General features: G+C 33.8%; 1 protein-coding gene across 1 annotated transcript in view; it reads right to left on the reverse strand.

Annotated features, from left to right (window-relative positions):
• Positions 1-3,853, reverse strand: part of LOC113496432 (neuropeptide SIFamide receptor-like) — a 63,860-nt gene extending 60,007 nt beyond the window's left edge. Inside the window, exon 1 of the mRNA XM_026875640.1 lies at positions 3,584-3,853. Coding sequence (XP_026731441.1) covers positions 3,584-3,663 — 80 coding nt within the window. The 5' untranslated portion in view covers positions 3,664-3,853. The remainder of the gene's footprint in view (positions 1-3,583) is intronic.
• Positions 3,854-22,578: the final 18,725 nt, after the last annotated feature.

Genomic DNA, 22,578 nt, shown 5'->3' on the forward strand with positions numbered 1-22,578 from the left:
AATAAGTTAGATTTTCATAATAGGAGAGAATTGACTGCCGCGTATAGTGTCTGTTCGACGTTTGAATATTGTCAGTGTATTGTTTGTTTTAATCGCAAACGATTTCTGCATATAAAAAAAAATAAGATTATTAATATGCATTATTAATATTTTATATGAAGATGACATTTATTTAGCACTTTAAAAATTTAATCATCTATTTAGCACGTTATTTTAGGATGCTCGACGAGTCCTCCCTCAGGTTTAAAAAAACTCATTGTGTCAGAGACAATCAAATAGCTCTTTTTTATGATGATAAACCTGACTTCAAAAACATATCCCAAGAATTCCTATAATACGTCAATCACCTTATTTTCCTTTCTTTCTCCCATTTTATCCCAATGCATTGAAGCAAAGCAGAAAATAAAATATAAAGTACCTGCAGGTGTCAAAGTACCTTTTGAACGCACAGACAAGCTAACGAATTTGTATCCACTTATACTTAGATTTAAATTTGATTTGTGACAATAGACAAAACGGTTTTGTGTAAAACTCTAAAATGCAAATAAGTTCAACGACTTGCCCCGAGATAATTTTGCATGGACTTCGATTTATTTTGGTGAAGTAGACATGAATTGGATGAGATTAAGGAAACTTATTTATGTTCTTTGAAGCTTTCATGATTGATTGGACGTTCTAAATGTATTTGTTGAAGAAATCTTCATAAAAGGAGGTATTATACGTTATTATATCCATAAGGGTTTTAAAAGGGATCGGAACTAATGTATCTGAGCGCTTAATGAAAATGAAATATAAATCTTCTTGTTGAATTTGTTTGTTTTAATGTCTATTTTTGTTTGCTGTCATACTCTTTCACTATTTTATTCACTCTATACAAATTTGATTTATTTTAAACTTGCTGTTGCTCACGGCTTTGTTCCCCTGGATGTTAGTTTTAGCTACCAAAACGAAGATGGATAAAAGGATCCTGTGTATCTTATAAAACAAACGTGTAAGCTACCTCCTTACCTAGTTTTAGCCACATTAGTCCAGCCATTTGGTCGTAAAGAGGACAAACATACACACATACAAACACACTCAAATAATATCAGTGTTATTTCCAATTTATACACTTCTAAAAATGCAGTATAATGAACAAGGCAAGGCATACACCCAAGATAAAACCTCCTTCACTTCTAGTAATATCTTTATTTCTAGATTCCCATTTCCCAAGTAGCCGTCATAAAAAGAAGTTCAGGTAAAAATCTGTCCATCATAGTTAGCCGGCACGTGATTTTCCAAGTGGAGAGTTTCGTTAACTATGTAGTTTTAACGTAGTAAATGGCAATAAAACGTGTTTATATTTTGTATTTGGACGTCTCTCACCACCATTTAGGTTAGGCACGTTTTTATCGAAATTGTTATTTACCTTTTCCGATTTCGATTATTTTGTAAGTTCAGTTCACAATTGGGTGATTTTGATTTTGATATAGGCTGGAAAAACAATAAAAACTGGTCAGGTTCGATTCGAACTCGCAACACTGACATATGACGGTTCAGCGCAAAACGCTAAAAAACAAATTTGCCACAAAAGCCCATAATTTTCAAACTTTTACACTATCAGGGTTCATGTGAACAGAAGTCCAGACAGCGGAGCTTTAGTAATAGAGTTCCGTTTTTACCCTCTGGAGCAGTTCTGAAAAACGCTTCGTCCTTTTTCTAGAGACGTTGAACAATCTTTATCAAACTCTACAGTTCTCCCTTTCTACAAAGCAGCTGCAAGTCAACAACCATCGATACTACTCGAACGAAACACCTCAAGTACCATTTCTGATCGGAGCACCTTCAGACCCCGTCAATCAAAATTCATCTCACATTTTTGTCACCCTTGAGAATATTTGACTAATTTTGGCTCCAAGGACCTTGATGTGGAATTTTGGTCCTTTCGCATAATAGGCCCGTTATTGTAATAGGCCCCACTAGTGGGTCAAGGTTTGCCTTCAGATATTTTCGGGTCGCGTTTTTGTCTTCCGCAGTTTTTTGGCGCATGCCAAGACTTTTTATGGAAGCTGCATTTTTATTTGGGTGGCTTATCTTAATTTGATTGCGTGGAAATATGACTGCTTTTTGTTGGTATTAATAAGACTCTCTAAGGATAACAGATACCTTGTTTTTTAAGAAAGGGATTTATTACCTTCTAGGTTACATTGGTTAGGCCTAACCATGTCATTTGGAAATAAGGAAGATTAGAAAGGCATATTCAGATTCAAGATAATTTCACAAGTGATGTTTTTTTTTAGAATATTGACCCATGGTTAATAAAAGAGTGTTTTTAATCTTTGTAACTAGATTAAGCAAATTTACCTATTTCTTAGTTCAAAACTTATTATATTAATCGTTATTTAAACTTGTATATTTTTGATTGTTTTAGTTTCGTTGAGGTTATATTTGTCTGCCTACATTTTGTACTTTTTTTAAACTTTCATTTAAAGTTACGCAGTCCAACACCTATTGAGATAAAACATGATGTTTAATTCAGTCTTAATATCAAATGTTAATTGGTTCTGATACCATAGAAATGAGAAACAGTACAAACATCATATACTTATATAACCCCAGAAATAAATATTATGTAATAGCAACTCATGTCACCGTTACTTCAAAGGGAAGAAAATTGTTCTGATTTATTTTCATGTATAAAAAGATTTCTGACGTAGAATCACATTTTGGCGCAAATGTAAATATCTATTTTTGCCAACAGGTTATTCCCTAAGAGATGAACAGATGTCACCTACATTTTGCGAGTTCTAAATTTAATTCCAATGATTCCTGGGCCGAAGAAATAACCTAGTGGTTTCCAACTTAAGCGGCAACGAGGACGACTTCGAATGAAATGGAGCGACGAACTGGTTGCATACCACAAAAAATGGATGGAAGAAGTAACAGACCGGACAGCGTGAAAAAATCGGCTCCACAAAAGAAATACTCATATTTTATATGCATAATTATTTGTGTATTCATTTCCCAATGAATTTTGAAATGTACCTACATATTTTAAAATGTGAATTAGAACCGAGACGCACACGTTAGTATTGAGGACCTAATTAGTATAAAAAAAACTTTTATTTAAATTCAAATGATACACTACTGGCTAAACGCGCCGGGTGGAGCAATGAAAAAAAAACATTTAATATTTTCTATTAAAACGTTTAGTTTTAATTATTTTTATCGGCTTTAAAATAAAACTATATTAAAGGTTACCAATAAGTTGCTGCTCTGGTGACTTAAATTAACAGTCGCTACAAAAATGCCCATAAAATTACGCGGGAGCTACATATTTTCAGACTAAATCATTAAGAGAACAAATCCAAATCTGCATTAATTATTAGCGACACACAATGAGAAAATAAAAACAGAATTACCAAACAATTTGTATTTTCCGTCGTATCAACACAAGCAAAAATTGTTACCGCCATCTAGTTTCAAACTTTGGAATTGAAAAGAAGTTTAACAAAATTTTCGCGCAAATCCTGTAATGTTTTACAGGATTTCATTTGGTACTCAATATATTTATCACATTTGTATGTACATATGTGTATCTTACCTGTCTAGTGAAACTGCGACCAGGCTGTAAACTGAGGCGGCGACGGAGAGCCCCTGCACGTAAGGCACGGTCTTACACATGAGCCAGCCCAGCACCCAAGCTGAAACCAAGAAATTTACATTTAAATATATATTATTTTATAATAATGGCGTATAATAGATATCAAATGTTTCTTGAACAAAAAAGACGACCCCAAAAGCTAAGTGTTTGAAATTATCATTATGGATGTTTAATCCTACTACTATTTTAAAGGCGAAAGTTTGTAAGTATGGATGTATGGATGTTTGTTACTCTTTCACGTAAAAACTACTGAATGGATTTGAATGAAACTTTACCACAATATAGCTTATGCATCAGAATAACACATAGGCTACAATTTTTGAGGATTCTAATGTGAGGTCGTAAAAAAAAACACATTTTTTGCGCTTACATTGCAAACGCTGACTGAATCCTACAAGATAGATAGAAGGCAGATAGATACATAGAAGGCAGGTATAAATTATAACTTATATCTTCTAACCACGCGGACGAAGTCGCGGGCAACAGCTAGTCAAATATAATCTAAGGAACGATTATTTGTAGCCGGGCAAGCTTGCTCAACCATTTTAAAAAGACAACCAACGTATGAATCATTAGAAAAGGTCACGTGACCTAATGGCAAAGTAAAGATCAGCTGGCGACGTGTTCGTCTTCCTGGTTTAAACACCATCCTTTACTTAATCATGATGTTTGATATACTCGAGAACGCTTGGCTCTCAAAATTTTGACACAAACCCCAGACAGGCTGCAAACCATTTTTTTTTGTTATTTGGGGTAAATATGGCATATTACTTTCAGGATCTATAAACCACGTGAAGTAATAAAGGCACGATGTTATACAAAAACCTGAAAATGTCTTCGAACACAGCAACAAGTGGAAAAGGTCACTAAATCAATATTTACACGGCACCCTGCAACCAAATGTAGGTCAGGTCACTGTACTACCTGCGACCTCTTAGCCTTGCATTCCTCTCTACCCTTCTCTTTCCCTCAGTCACAACCATCAATACACCCATCCCTATCCCTCCTAACCTTGTACAAACGCATTACAATACAAAAGTCGGAAATCACTGAAGACTTTTGTATTTAATTCGAGTCGTAATGCTATGAAGTTAAGTTTGTATTTCCTTTATCCATTGGTAGGAAGTTGCATTTAATTCGGATCGATTTGAATAGTAAGAACTGATTTGATATTAATGAAGCCTTAGTTTTTCTTAACCTATATTTCCAGCCCTTGGCCTGGTAAGTAAATTGCTTTTTGATAAATTTGAACTTGCCATTATAGAGTACATTACCGTTATTATACCCATGGTGACATAGCGGAGGTATTTTATCATTTATTCAGGGAATTGTTGGATATTACAATGGTTCCAGGGTCAGAGTGAAAAAGAGATATTTAAGTTGTAACCAGTTCGGGTCCTCGCTGAACCAGTACAGACGTTGACCTATATTGTGTGTACCATGAGATGCGTCTAGACTCCTATGGTGACCTTGACATTTAATAATGCGCTCACGTTTACCGTGTTTTGCAAAACCTACTGATTGCTGCGTTCTGAGCCAAAAGGGTGAAAAAGGTACCCAAAATATTCTCGGCACTTTGTCTGTATATCCGTCCGTGTTCCATCAGGCTATATATTTATGAACCCTGACTGTTAAAATTAATTTGATATTTTTACCTTATTTGTATGCGCCCTCAGTGTGAAAGTTTAACTCGCACAAAACCATTTTTTTTTAATTTGCCTTTAATACTACTTGTAATAATTGCAAGTCCGAAAAATAATATAATACAGAGAACATGTTTATTTTTATTCACTCTATATTACAAAAACATCTATGAAGACATTGCTCAAACCACCCTAACAATATGAAGACACGCAAAATTGATTAAATTACATCATCAACACTGCAACTACCGTTACATCGTAGTATATTAATAATTATAACCTTTAAACAATCGGTGAGTCGTGACTTGGCAATCGTGATTATTGTATACATCTATATTTAAACACTTCCAATGAGGTCTAAGGTCAACTTGCTTTATGTGACCTAAGCTTTTAAGGTAACTCATACATGATTGTATCTCTACCATAATCCCAACACTCATAAATCATATTTCAATTAAAAGTATTTAAACACAATCGTTAGTTGATAATATTATATTTTTTGATGTTTCGATTTTCGGAAAGCCTTTTGCACGCAAATGCGGTTACCCGTAATAACTATTTGATGATTTAGGCAACAATGAGGTTGTATCTAATTAATAGGTTAATAGCACGATTTAATCACCAAAACGAGAACAATAGAGCGCCCTATTTTTACAAAGCCTACACAATAAATTGCGGCTATCATTCTTGTACAAACAGCTTTAGATCTAAGTATACTACAAATTGATGTTCTGAGCACATAATAAGAGTGGAATCGTTACACGCACAATCTGGCCGGGGAATAGAGTCATGCGTGCCGATGCGAATAAATGTAGAGAGCCCTTAAATTATGTAATTGGGACATGCCAATGAAAGGGCCTGGGTTTTTATGGTGCATGTCAATTGTTTGTGAGTTGTCTGTCGGGGTAGCGGGTTGCTTCCTGGTTTAATGTTAAATGTATACACGCACTACTCTTGTAAGATTTAGTAATGCAGTTTACTTTTTGTACGGCTCACTACGAGGGTATTAAGATGAAAGGGGCTGAATAACATTAATTTATCAATAATACCAGCCTAAAGGTTTGGCCATTTTAATATGAAAAGTGGATGGCAAATTAAAAGGAGTAATTTATTAGTCAAGCAATATTAAAAAAAGGACTATTCAAGCCCTAAGAAATTTAGTTCTTGTGTCGCAGGATGTTTTGCAGACATTAAAATCACGTGCACAAGATAAATTTAATCACAATTTTTTTCGGACCCGTGAAAACCATAAGCCTAATCATAAAAACACTGTTTAAAACCTGGATTGGTATATTTACTGGTAGAATGTAGAAGCTTTTTAAGCATTTCCTTTTAAATGTGTCTAAACAAGAAATGTTTTACAATTATTTCTGTAGGCCATTGCAGCTATTACTACCTGACACAGTAATAGCCAGTCTTTGGTTTTCCAAAGTCTTTAACTGTTCTGAAGAGACAGTTCCTCTTTAATAAGCCTTTTACCTGTCGCGGGCGTGGCTACCTTGTCATTTTCAAGAGCAAAATAATTTTAACTGACATAATGATAGAGTTAGGGTTTTCTTTGTAAGAACTTTTCTAGTTGGATTTTTTCAGGTTCATTAACAAAAAACAGAGTAATATATGATAACAACTAATAACAACAGCCTAGATAAGGTACATTATTACATAGAAACAAGAATATTGCATTATTTATGTTTGCCCTACTTTATATTAGATTGAAAATATCGATCTAGGTTAGATTTACATTCGTTTGTACTTGAAATTAAAATAAAGAGTGGGTGTTTTGTATGTAGGTACCTATAAAGTAAATATTAGTCTTGTATATTATAAAAACAGTCCGAAGTTGTATTCATTTAACATAACATAAACAATAACCCCTGAACAACACTCGAAGTCACCTCAAATTCGAACAAATCTAAACTAGACCAAACTCGCAAATGTTACGCAAAACTGTTACCTTGTTCACAAACTTAAACATTTCGCATAACTGCCAAAATTTTAATTGAGAACTAAAGTTTATTTCAATTTGTATACGGAGGTTATTAAATAAGTGAGAATGGTTGGCAATGTGAGCAACGATGCCGTGTATAATGCAGACGGAAGCAGCCAGGGTAGTGGGAGCCGGGACGCCGCGCCCTTGACGAACTCGTTTTATTGTCGGTACCGCTGTCTTGGATTAAAATCTTTTGTTTTTCTGTTTTGTTGATTCCTCGAGAGCATTTAAAGCGTTGTGAATAGGAAATTCGTTCGTTAAATAACTTAAAAAATATTATTCTGGAATAAAAGCAAGGAATGACGAAAAAAGATTAAACGTCAAAGTGCAAGAAATCTATCGGAATCAAACTACAATTAGTAGTTAAGATTAGATTCAGACACTGCTCAGGGAGGATATTTCAATCAGATAGGATAGAATAAATCAGATGACAATAACAGGTAAATAAAACTGTCTGGAATTTTAATTAAAGAAGACTTCTAAATATTAAAGTATCATCTTCTAAGCTTCTTGAAGAAATAATAATTTCTGAATTCTCAAGACTCGACTGTTATTGAGAGGATTAGGGAAGCACAAAAACATATTTAACGAGATTTTTGTTAAGAAAGTTAGCGATTTGAATTTAAGTAAAAGTAATCTTACAAATTCCTAAATGGTATCAAATGATGCTCTTCAACATTCCTATTTTCGTGGAAGTAAGTGATACCAATAACTTCTTTTGTATTATGAATTTTCCTGGTATACGAAAAGTATTTTATTTTACCAATAGTCCATTTTTTGGGGCTATCTTGTGACGACACTATCAAACAGTTGGTCTGTGCCATAAAATACCACAGGAAGCGCGGTATCGCTTTACGGCATGTAAAAAATCGCGATGCACGTAAAGATATGGTCGTACGACATGTCTGAAGGCACCTTCTACTTCCTTTTTCATTATGATCGTGAGGGGCCAAGTTGTGGTGGTCGCTGGGCGGGTCGCAGGGGCGCGGGGGCCCGGCGGACCAGGAACTAGGTCAGGCCGATGAACTAGGCCGCCGGGGCGAGATCTCCGAGACTTGTTGCGAGCAGAACAGGTGCGTCCGAGGATCATGCGGGATTATATAAGGAGTCGGAACGAGTTTCATATTAACTAGATAAGTATAGGGATTTTTTTTCGAGAGTCTTTTAAGCAGGTTATGGATGGTTCCCCATTTTGGACTTAAATGAAGCAGTTGAGGATTATGTTTTAAAATAGCGAGCGAGGGAAGAATTTTAACTTACTTCAAACACTTTACGGCTCTCTCAATGCAAGTTGTACTTTGGTTTCTCATATGTAGTTTAATAAACTGTGTGCCTAATATGTTATATTCATTGCCTGACTTGTTTCGTATTATAACAAACACAGGATTATTGTAACACCGAATACAAAATAAAGAAAATTAAATCAACATCCATATTTAAGTATTCTATTTGTGAAGAAGAAACGGAAAATAAGCCTGACTGAGACATGTGATTCTATAACTAAACGGAATACGAAAATTAATAATGTTATTCAATCTTTCTAAGTCATCAAATTGTTTTGTGACAACAAAAGACTGTTTTATAATAAGTAACAATTTTCAAAACAATTTAGGAACCTAATAGTTTACTTTAATACAGACTGCCAAACTAATTGAAACATTCTCCTAATTAGTACTTCGCTACAAAAGCTCTGACATCACTGAAATGGATTTCATGTTTAGTCACGTATTACGTCGTTATAAGTTTGGTTTAATTAGCAACATCAAATTGTACAACTTGGTAAACAAAATTAGTATCATATTTTATTCTTATAATTTGTTATTTTTCTGTCAATCATTTTTAACCTTCTCGAAATTGTTTGCCAGTCCTTAGTAATATCCATTCTTGAATCCCTGGGCAATTTTCTCTACAGTTAACCGAAGCTTCGTCCTGGCAAATTGAGAACACGTCTAAAATATTGGCTCGAACATTGCCCCAGTTCGAGCACCTAGTTCAGGCTCCTAGGGCCCGACGCGAACCATTTTACGGATTGATATAATTCCTTAAGGACCACGGTTTATGTACGAGCTCACGACTGAAGTTTTTGAACATTTGTGTCACACATAATATTTCGGTCTTGATGATATAAACCCAACTAAAATAGATCTATCTGTAAAGGGCAATCAAGAAAAATGCGTGAGTTTGCTATTTTCAAATATTTCTTTTTCTTTCGGCAAAATATAATAATTATATGTATTCTCACTAAACGTGTATATCACCCAAATATGTGTATTCGTCGGTAGGTATTAAAAATATTAACCTAAGTAATGTGTATTTATAAATGAATATATCAAAGAGCTTTTAGCCTTTCAGTTATTCTCCTCAAGATAATATTTAATTCCCATTTACTGAATAAATTACATACATTTTAAGACATCATGTGATGAACATGATAGCTTATTTGCGAAAAGTGGATTTTTCAAACGAGGATTCTGTCGCACACTTCATTGGATATATTAGGCTCAAGATGTTTCCATTTAGAGGATAATGATTTTTCGGAAACGCACCTACATTATCAAAAAAATGTTTTGTAACATTTAAATTTTGTAAGATCAAAATAAGTCGAACACCGGCCAATGCGTTTCTATGTATCTAAATCATTTCAAGTACTTACAAAAACAATGAATAATGAATTCAAGCTACTGCCATAGCCAACCGGCTACTGAGGAAATGTAGTGATCAGTGTTCGACTTACTCTTTCTCTATGATATAGGAGTACCAGCTCCAATATTATGGTTTATATGTATATCTCCGGCACTTCAGAGATTGTCAAAGAGGTTTCATTATTATATGGATACTTTTCTCAACACTCATTTCAAGGCCGCCGAGACAGTAATAACTAGCCATTATAGTCACATGTTTCATTAGATCTTAAAACGAGTATTATTTTCGATTATAAAACATTTCCATTCTCCTGGTAGAGAGAAATCTTTTTCAATTTACGATGTGCGCATAAAGTGTAAATACGTTTATTTTATGGCACTTTTTATTTAATAGTCTTGTTATGTAGTGTGGGGGTGTTTCAAGTAGCTCGTTTGAAAGGCGCTTCACGATACATTTTCATGTCCTCGCGTAGTTTTGTACAAATATTTTATTGGTTAATGCCTTCTACACGTGTTAGCTGGTATTTAAATTATTTATTTATCTATAATTGACACTAAACAGTTTTCTACTTAAAAATTAGTTAATTTATGATTACTTCATTATTTCCGCAATACAATAATATTTTCTGTCCATCTAACTAAAGGGAAATCTAGCAAAATCACACAAGTCATGCAGCTGCCAAAACATGATCCTCTGAAAGATTTCACATTATGCGCAACCTTGAAGGGAGGAATACGGTCGGAGCCAAAATTCCAATATGTTCGGAGAATAATGCAGCCTTCACGACTGTCAATCGGGAGCTGCACAAGATTAATTCTCGGGCCTTGAGAGCGAGTCCGAGTCCCACTGTCAGTGGGCCGCACAGATAACGAAAGGCTTTTTCATTTTTATGGTTTTCTTAACTGTGATGACGGGGAACTTTTTAAGAGGTCTCATTTTTTTATTTTCAGATTTTTCGTTATGATTACGTTATTTTGGGTTGATTTCGCAAGCAAGGTTTTCACTTAATGAGTCAACAGTATCCAATCTTTAACATGACTGAACAATAAAAGTAGATTACCAAAATGGTTAAAAGTAATTTGAAAATCATGACCAGTAAAGTACCCATGGTAAGTAATTTAATTGTCTCTAAATATTACTAATCTAATAAATTTGAAGAAACTGGAAAGAATTAATCAATTTTGTAACCCTCTAACAGCTAAACCCCAACCTTACAAAACCCGAAGGATTACAAGCGGAATCTAAATCTAAGCGAGTGTGTTCCAATGACGAATGATCTGCCGCGTCCACTAAATTATATGGCGACGCGGTCTAACTTACACTGGTTGTGTAGTAATGTAATCTCTCTATATTGATGTTTGCTATCATTAAAAGATTATACGATTCCTAGTAATGTACTTAGCGTACAATATTGATGGTCATGGTAAAATGGCTTATCATTGTCCCTTTACACAGAAGCACTTAGCCTAAATACATTAATATACTAGGCTAGGATTACCCATGTTTCAAGAAAATTATTTAAACTATAAATACTAGGTAATAATAAATTGGAAACTAATTCATTGTTTTTCATAAATTTCCAAAAATACTTTTCAAGGTAAATTTGTGCATGTGACTTGAATGTTTGTGCAATCCCCGGCAAAAAATAATATTAAATTCGTTCAACATTTGTATAAAAAAGAAGAAGGAAGGAGGTATTACGGATTACTACATTAAAATCTTACTTTGTTTGCATTTCAAAACATTCAATCCCTAAAAGGGTTATAGAAGGCATGACAAAAGCAGTTATTTAATATAAAATTAATGTACTACTAACCAGTTCAACGTCCTATACTCAAATATGTAGACGCAAACAGTATTATGATCAAAGAAGATAATCCATAAAGTTCTCTACAATATCTGTTTATTGCTCAATATGAACCGCTTGTGTATTGTAGCTCAGGTTTCATTACAACATGGTTGTGCGCACTTTGCCTCGTGGAGTCTGTTTAGAAACTAGTCTGGCTTGTTGGACTAGTGGTTAGTGGCCCTGACTGCTATAACGGAGGTTGTAGGTTCAAATCCAACCCAGGAAAAATGTTTGTGTGATGAGCTCGATCATTTGTTCTGTGTCTGGTTAAAATTTATCTATATTATGTGTTTTACTGATTATTAGGTATCTAGTAATACAAGTCCTGCCAGACCTACCAGATGGCGTTGTATGAAAGCTGTGATATTCTCAAACTCAAAAAAGACACTTTATTTACGAGGAAGTTTTAAGATAACTAAACTGGTATAAGACTTATAAGTTATAAAATGTCACTGGGTGTACTTATCCAAAGTCAAGTTACTGATTATCCAATTTCCCTCTTATATTTTCTGCCCTCATTACAGCAAAAGCATTTTTCTCTTATCTTCATGTACCTAGTCCTCTTTCCAGCTTCAGTGCCGTCTTGTGGCATTAACAGATCTATCAGTATACTTTGAAGCCTCATCTAAAGGTATAACTTCTGACTGACCTGTTTATAAATCTCCCTGTTTTAATGATTATAATTTTGTAATAGTTGTAATATGGTTTCCTTAATTCAAATATTTGTGATTCTAACAATAACTGCTATTCATTACCTCTCTCCTAATTCATAAACACAACATTTGTATAATTGGCAACTCAATACAATGTTATGTTTTCCTTTCTTTCCTAAGTAATGCTGAAGCCTTTTCATAACAATTTCCTAGTAATTCAAATTCAACTCGCTTTTAATTTGTATGTCTTCTCCAATTTAGCGTGGGTATTCATTTATTACGTGAAAACTTCTTAATAATGTTATTTGATCGAATTCTATGAGGAGAATGCTTTACAATTACAATCAATATTTAATGATAGTTCGAGATTCAATTCCATTTTTATTGATTTATGTTTAAATTTTAAACTATTTATAATTTGAACTGATTGTTAACGTTTAGCAGTGCAGTATTTAAAATCGTGCGATGAGAGAGGTAATTTTTTAGAAGTTTAACGAATGAAATAGGCATTATGCGACTTATAATACTTAAGGAACTTAAGCAAATCATGTTATGAATATTCATCCTTCTGGTATGAAGTCCAAGATAAATATTTTTCCTCGTCATCAATTCAGCACAAGCATCTCCAATCTCCATACAATAAAATAACTTTCGAACATTAATCTGGAGAATCCCAAGACATTAATCTAACCGAAATATGCAGTCCCAAACGCAAGGATGTCACAGGCTCGAGGGTACCATCAAACAGCTATTTGTCTTCCCCTGGCCTTCAATCGAAGGTCCTGGGACTACACTCAAGTTATGCCGACATTTATTAAAGCATTTCCTGGTTTAGTTAAGGAACAGGCGAAATTCCAAGCGTTTGACACACTGACGTCAATCTGCGTCAAAGGAATTCTGACATTGATTTTAGTAAAACTTAAGTGGTGTATTTTGGTGTGTGTCTGGGAATTTGTCCTTTAAGGTGAGCAGAATGTGTGTCAGATTATGTAGGTTAGGGATGTGACTTGGATAAATGGAAGACTGATTATTTTTCTTCACTATCAAGTAAACCGAAAATAGTATCATACAAATTTACAAACCGCCGCGCTGTTTTGAATGTATTGATGATTTCTGGTGAAAAATGTATGTCAAAAATTATAGGTGCAGTAATGCTGAAAGATCGATAATAATTTTAGAATCAACAAGAAGTAACTAATAATGATGATTGTTTATTCAAATTAACTATAAATTGTACTAGCGGACAAGCCGCGTGAAGATATCTTTAATTAACTCGTGGCAACGAGTGGTAAACTCAACTTGAATGTATACATATTATGTCGTTATTAGTCGGGAAGAAAAATCTTAGAGGTATTGTTTACGGTATGATTTTGATAATATGGTTTATGATAGAAGATATAAAAATGACAGGGATATATGTGGTAATTGTTAAGCTTTAATACCGCAACAAGTGATCAATAATCAAGATATCGATAGATAGAGGAATTTATAAAAGTCAGACATTTTATTCTTAAATAAATTATTGCAAAAAGGCGGGAAAAAAGATTGAAAATCACTAAAGTGAGCTTAAAAAGATTTCTGTTGACTTGTTGCTCAAAAACATTTCAACTCACACAAACTACACACACGAAACCTTACATAAAAATAATATTTAATAAAAGAATCCTTTGCACTTTGACAATAAATAAACGAAATTGTAGAAAACTTCAAAAGACTTTGCTTAAAAGGCTGCGGCCCAAGACCTTTGAAGTGATACTCCAAAGATGTGATTATTTTTTTAACTTTCACACATTTCAGAAATACTTAAATACGTAACTCATAATTGTGAATATGTTATGATTTGCAACTGTACAAAGAGTACTGAAATCGTGAGTGTTGGTAATGTGGAAGCGAGACAGATAGACCCAGACTAGTGGCATCTCAATTTCTCTACAGTACAACCATGATTTACGAACTCACAGTACCGGTGGCCTATGAAAGTCAACTAACTGTGTTAATAATAATCTTGTTTAAATAAGCATTACCCAAATTAATATAACTACTTGATAATGGGTACTGAGGTATTAACATATTATAATATTACTACCGATACATTAATGCCAATAAATGTACTTAATTGCAGATTCTGTTTACGATAAACATTGTGGTTTTTGGTAAAACCACTTAAATCAGAATCATTAATAGTGTTTCACTTTATGAGTAACTATGATCAATTTATTAGTTTAAATTGCTACTTTTTTTTTTAATATGTACGATACGAAAAGTAAGTGCAACAAATAACCACAACCAGTTTTATTTTATGGCTTGAACATTCTCATGTAAAAAAAATTCTTTGATATGGAATACACAGAGATTGATTTATTTTATTATTGGATATTTGAAAAGTTCAATGGCAGCCTTATTTGTGAGAGAACTCAGAAAATCATCATAAGCTTTTCCTTTGACCCAAACGATACGCTTGACCTTTCACATTCCACAACATTTTCATTGCCAAAAACCTAATTCCAATTTGTCTTTCCGAATCCACCGTGATTAGGTATCAAGCAATAATTAGGTCATTTCGGTAGTAATTTGAGATAAGATTGGAGTTCCTATAAGTGTACGTCCGAGGCTAGAAGTAGATTAGGATAGATCCGCTCCAGATGGAGGTCTGGGTCAACGAGCAAGAAACACTATACAGGCTGTTGTCAAATGGTTACCCGAATCTCTTGACGCTTGACCCCTAAAACAGTAGGAAAGGTTTTGTTTCAAGATTTATTCGATTATCTACTCATCGTTTTTTGTTTCATTAAGAATGAAAGTTACTTGGAAACCGTGTTAAGCTCAAGAATAAGTTATTTTTCTTACTATTTTCGTAACTTAACAAGTTATTAAGGTTCCTCAATGGCCTCAAATCTGCTTCCGTCAAAACAAAATAAAATTGGAATGAACTAAAATATAATAATAATGGGCACAAGATGGAACACTCTGTATAAGTGGGTCTCGGTTACAGAACTTGGCTTCCGCCTGACAAATAGGTTGGTGGATGAAGAATTTCTTGTTCCGCACCATTTGGAAGAGTCCCAACACGACGCTTCCTAATCTGAGGAGAGCCCAAACTTTGTTTTAATGACTTTTGTATCGGAGAATATTGTGATCCGAGTGAGCTACTTAATCCCTGAGATCAATAAAAGTTAAGTTTTATGTGATAGATAAACTGAAATATGACTTTCCGATTTTCGAAACTAACTCGAAGATAACTTTGATTAATTTGAGCATCAAAATGTCTAGAGGGCAATCAAACATTTGAAAATATAACATTTGGATTTTTACAAATTTAAACTTGATAAAGTTTAATATTTTTTGTAAATAACTAAATATCAATAAAGTACTAAATAAGAACCATAACGCGATCAACGTAAAAAGACAGAAATTGAAATGTATATAGGCCTTCAAAACCAAACTGCCCATTTCAATAACGTATGTTACATAGGTAGAGTTACACAATCCACCATGAAAACGGTCATTCAATTGTTTCAGATGGAACAAGTACATCAGTCGTACAATCAAGCTTGTCAACGCGATCGGCCTTTCTTTTACTACAATAGCATAATAAAAAAAGTAAGTGGCCAATCCCAAACAATTTATCAAGCAAGCCCACACGATACCACTCCAGAATCGTCAAGGATACCATTTTATGGACAAAGTGAGCGGGACGCAAATAATATTGAGAAGTTTGTTTAGATAAGTATCAACAGTTGCGAGATATTAGGTTTCTGACATCATAAACTGGAGTTATTTTGATCTGTAGCTTTCCGTGAAAGTTGCGCAATAGATACTAAAAGATGTTTTCGGGTAATTCGATGACCAATGGGCGTAATGGATGGGATAGCTGGCTGTTTGATGTTTTTTGTTTGTTTTAGTCTCGCCATTGTTATATCAGCTGTAAATATCAGAAGAATTCGTAGTAGTGATGTTTTGTACATGAGACTTATGAAGTATAAACGTAAAATATCAAATAACTACGAAAGCTTACTTCTTATGGATAAATTAGAAAGAGATGTTAATATTAGTTTTCTCTTCTGTCACATGCAAAAAGGACTGCAAATGGAAATAAACCAATTACTAGCGAAGATACCCTATACAATGACATCTACGAGATTCATCTTGGAATCCATGTTTAATTACAGTGTTTTTCTCGACTTGTAGTATTGTACTATGTTTACGAGATGATAACATGACAGCAACGTAATTCGAAACAGAATATGAGGTACTTGGAGACGAAACAAAAGAACAATAACCTTTACTTGTGTTGAAGAGCCCTTTAATACATAATATCATACTGATATTGGTCTGAATCTTATTGCGGAGTATGATCGTGTACCAATTTAGGTATTTCAGTTATGAATATGTGAGGTATAGTATGATCTTTTCTATTGATATGTACCGTTTCACTGTAGATTTGTTTTATTTTGAGCGGTCTTGCTTTTATTACATAAAATGCTTTAATTAATTTTCTTATTTTATGGTATTTGCAATTTAGAAATTTTAGTATTAGAACACATTTCTACTATTCATTACTTTTTAATAACTTTTTAAACAACTCACAATCGATTTGCATTTATTTCATGTTGTTTAATTAGTCAAGTTCATTAGATACTTAGCACAAATGTTGTTATGATCACTCAAACCAGATAAAAAACATGATAAATGCAAAACAAGAAATAAACATACCGCGGCCTCAAGAAATTATTCAGATAAATCAGGTCAAGTGCTGATTGAATTCTGAAGCCTTTATCAATGGAAGCATTGGAGAAAATTAACTAGAAATTACTACTTGCTTTTCTAAGATTTGAATGAATAATTTTTTTTTCATTCAATTATATGTGCTCTGTAAACCTTAACAAATAGGAACAGCGATACTAAAATACGTACACGCGTACGCTAATAAAATATGTATCTAAAACTTGTATCCACACAACACATACAAAGCTAAAAAGCAGAACATGAACTAATTCAGTAAAAAAAGTAAACAGAGGAAATCACAAACTGGATTACCAGTAACCTATAAACATGTGTTGGGAATCGAAGCCTACACCGCGACCTTCCTTATTACATAAAATACCTAACAAACAATTCGTGAAGTATGCCACATGGGATAGGGGAAACTGTTCTCAATAGCTGTAACCGGGTCCACAACTTAACTAGGAACGTGACTTGGGACTCCCAAACCAATGTGCTTTTGACCTACAGAAATATTTTTCGTTACAAACTACTTATAACTAGGCAACCAAATATTTCTTACTACTTATTAAGGTAACTATATTAGAATTTTATTTTGTAGAAAATGTGAATGCTTTAGACTTAAAAAAGTCCCAATGTAACCTTTGTATTTAATTCCTAAATGCTTAGCTGGATTAAGAAATCGTTTATTTGTATTGAACGAAAAATCGGAAACCAAACAAAGAATTCCAACCCTTTAAGACTTGAAAATACTCTAGAGTCGTAAAGTCACCATAGATCACTCGACTTATCCTCTAGAGTCTTGAAAGGATAACAGTCTGAAACACATGGGAAACAAGTTTGATTCCTATTGGAAAATAAACAAGTTTGGAGAGGAACTTAAGTTCCAGACAAAATAAAATTTGTAGTCAAGGTAAATAAGGTACTCATTCCTTGACTGATCTTATTCAGTTGATGATCAATAAGTATGTATATACCTCGACCAGGTTTGGAGTATATAGTTTTCGAGAAAAAAATAATATAACCAAATTCAAATTTAAAATTTGCCTAAAATCATGTTAAAAAATACAAAATCACGTAGTGTTTCGTACCTGTCCAAAAACACTACCCTGAGGGAACCCACATCAATCTCAGTAAGCGGCAGACGAGGGCTCCTTACGTTGTAATCATATGTAATACGTTACACGCTACAAGGGTTTTTTGTTACACGGAACAGGGACACGACAAATAGAAATACAAAACATTTCATATAGACGCATAAAATATAGTTTCTGGTCCATTTAAATAGGTGTAGAAAGTTTCTCTTAGTTCAAATGTTCTTGTCGTTCATCTAAAAATTAATTATGAATACTAAAATCCAGCAAAAGTAAGTCTGATGGATGGGCGTTGTAACTATGAAATAAAAAAAGAAATCACCTCATCAAGTTTAAGTATCTAAGTAAACAAAAAGATAGACCAGCAAAAAGTTGAGTACAATTTGTAAAGTACATTTGTTAATAAAAATACAGACGAAACAAATTTAAAAGATGATAACATTCCACAACAAGATCAAACAATTAAAAATATTTCACAATAAAGCTAGCGCTTTGTTAAAATAACAACAACAGATGCATTTAAATAGACGTTGACAAAAAATAAACAAAATTAACATTTTCGTGATTTCGAACAATAATTGCTGTAAACAATATTTTTTTGCGTGCATTGACTTCTCCGGAGCCGATACATTGACATGCGAAGTAATTAAACAAGTAATGAATCAATACGTCGGAGAAATCTGTAGAGTGCAATAGGCTGGTGTCAATAACCGTGTAATAAATGACCTTTATAGTGTCAAATTGGTGGCAGATAATGGAAAATTTTCAAAATTTTGGGAGGACCTTAAGAGTTAAATTTCTCTTTAGATAGCTATAGATTTGAGAGCTACACATGGATACGACCTTATTGCACCAGGAATTCTTGGTGAGCGCTACCAAAAAAATAAAACAAAACGGAAACACTAACTACTTTTGCCTGAAGATTCGTTTTTCGTTTTATAATCATCAGTCTCGGGAAGAGATACTTAAAAATTACCTTTGTATAAAAAGTGCTTTACTTTCAAGCAGTTTGCTTTACATTTCCAAAATTCAAGGGTATTTTGCACAACATGTTAAAGTGTTTGAGAATGCACCGCCGTACCCGGGCGTCGAGTGCACCTCGAGTGTTTCGCTTCGCTGGAGACAAGCACAATTATGTAAAGCTGACTGCTAACCTTCACTGAAACGAAATTCAAAATGCAAGAGCATAATGTTCATATTCTGCCGATACCAGCATAATGCTATACGCTAAGGCTTTTTCTGCGTCCGATACGTTTCCATAACTTTATACATAGTTATTCCTTCTTCAGTCTTTATAAGAATCATAATCATAATCGCAATTCATTCTATTTAGACAATACACCCAACATTATTTTAATTTTAATTATTAAAAAAGTTGTTCTTTTTTTGCAAAGTCATATTTTGATAATCATCATCTCAAATAGTTATAATAAGACATATTGATCTACACCTCAAAATCAAATAACCAATATGAACTTTACTGCTAAGTCTCAATGACTGTCTCTCAATCAATACTCATGTATCAATCACAACAGATTCCCGAACAGTGGTGTAACACGAACCAACAGATTCAATACTCGATATTAGGGCTCCCGAATGTAGCGTCAGGGAGTAATTAATTCGATATCATGCCGTTGTGGATTGATACGGAACAATATTAGGTATTAGAATAACTAAGAAAAAATATTGTTTTATTTTTAAAGATTATTTTTGAAATCATTATAAAGGATAACGCTCAGCTATGCACTTATAGCAAAAAGTTAGGACGCAAAATGTTGGCAAAAAGAGTCTTAAGTTTAAATTACACAAGAACTTGCACTTGTAATTTAAATACGCATTTATATTCACATTCATATTTTCTTTCGTTACATCTTAGTTTCTTTGAGTACCTACCACAGTTATAAAGCAAAACAACAACAATCTCGCAAGCATCAGTAAAACAAGCCTCCTAAACAGTGTTCTTAACAAGAAACTATAAAAACTCCGTTGTTCCCAAACTTTGATTAAGTTCTAGGCTTTTTACATCCTTAAACAAATGACTGCGAGAGTTAAATGTTTATGTTCTTGAGCGATTTTAGTATAAAAAGATCCTTGACTTCGTTTAAAAGTTAAAGGATACAGTTCCTTTAACTTTTTCCCCAAATGTTCTATATTGTTCACTGGTTTAGTGTATAAACGGTAATAATTTTGAAAACTTTTTTGTGATAACCTGAGCCACTTCTTCACTACACCACCGGATTTTTATAATTTGCCTTAGGCCCTGATTTTATGAAGACTACATTATAAAAACAGATCCTAAATTAGTAACCCAAGACATCTAATAATTGAGATGGAGAGATAGTCCCCGTATGTTTTCAAGCACACCATTCTCAAGGTCGAATTTGGTGTCACTTGGGAGTGTTACACCAATCTACGTAATTGGGTAATCTGTAATCAAACCACCATTGTCTCTTTGTCCTAATTCAGTTCGAAAATTACGCGATACAATCTTGAAAGCAAAGAACTATAATATGATCACTATCATCATTGAGTTATTACAAACCGTTATAATTATCGTCATCGTTCCGTTCCTCTGTCTTGTTATTTTGGCTCTCCTTTTCCACCTTTTCTCAACACATATTTTGTCACACTCAACTTACGTCACCAAGTCGTTGAAAGCCGGCGACAACCCTAATGGATATTTGGTATCGGGATGCCCGTCATACTGTCAGTAGCTGCTGTAATGTACTGTAATCGGTTGCTATTTTTGGCACCATAATATTGTGAGTACTTACTAAAATATAGTATGTAACAGAAGTCTAGGATCGATCGGGATGAATTTTTCGCTATGTCCAAAAATAATTGTCTAGAAAAGAGGTATATTTCCCGCATTGGTTTAAAAATAATGTTTGTGCAAAGCTTGAATAAAAAACAGACAAGTAAGAGTCTCACGAGACAAAGGGTTCCATTACTTAACCTCAATCTTTATTGAAGACTGACGGACGGAAACACGGACGGACAGCAGAGCCTCAGTGTAAGGTTCCATCTTTACCGTTTGGCTACAAAACTCTAAAAACAATATAAAGGTACAGAGAATAGGCTGATCAAATATTCCAAAACAAGAACACATAAAATACCTAATAGTATTCATCCATCTCTGTACATCCCAGAGTCCCAGTAGTCATGTCTCATAACAAATAGACAGAACAAGACAGGCACTAATGGGCTCTAAAACTATGACAGCTAGCGCCCGCTGAATACTTTATTACCAACTGCAAAACTTCATATATCATGTCCAGTGACACAACCAGGCATATTATTTATTAAGAATCTTCTTGGATCATAAAATTATTATAATAATATATTATGACGTCCATATTATTAAGGCAAAAAAATACTACGGAGCCAAATATGATATTTTTTTATGGGACCAAATGACAGCTATTCCACGTTGAATGAAAAAAAATCAAATCAGTTCATTCAGTATGACCTTCTGAAGTAAGACACATAAACGAAAATACCACGAAATTGAGAACCATCCCTATTTGAAGTCGGTTGATTAATTAGTGTACCATAAAACGTTGCAAGACGAACATAAATAAATGTACAATCCATATCCAAATAACGATGAAATTTTGGCAAATAAAACTCTGTAACGTATATAATAAGCCGTAAAATAATTCCATGCATTACTAAGGAAGTCCATACCGAAGAAACAAACAAAATATTTTGATAAAACATTAATTGTCATTGTACCTAGAACTCGTACTATTCAACGTAGGTACAATTATCACGTAATTCCTGAAACTGCCTTATTCGTGCTACACAAGTGAAACAACAATGTAGCCTACTTTCTAACCGGGCCAGTACTGAATATTTGAATGAGTTCCAGCCCTTTGATAAAGAATCTATAACACTTGAATGCGTACTACCATTTTAAAGATATATAAATGCATGAATGAAAAGGAAAATGTTTAACTAGTTTAGTTTGGAGAAAGGCACGTAGATTGATTCTTTATGGATTCTGAACTTCAGTCGTAGATCATTTCTTGCTATAAAAAGATAGTCAAGAAAAAGTTCGAAGTAGGCATGTCTTTTTTTGGTCCTGGAAAAGGACAAAGAATCCTGCAGGTCAATCCTTTATATGATCACTTTTTATAGATTAACGAAACCGACCAAGTGCGAATCTGACTCGCGAATTAGTTGGAAAGCAACTACAGTTTTGAATACCCACCCTTAAATTGATGCGATCAAATAATTGGTGACTATGGTACCAGATGGACGGGCAGACAGGTAATAGCGCAGCCTGATTTAAATTTTTGCTCTTTAAAAGCAGAACCCTTTAAAAGCTTTATCTATTCG

The sequence above is a fragment of the Trichoplusia ni genome, chromosome 8 (genome assembly GCF_003590095.1).
Source record: "Trichoplusia ni isolate ovarian cell line Hi5 chromosome 8, tn1, whole genome shotgun sequence".
NCBI lineage: Eukaryota > Metazoa > Arthropoda > Insecta > Lepidoptera > Noctuidae > Trichoplusia > Trichoplusia ni.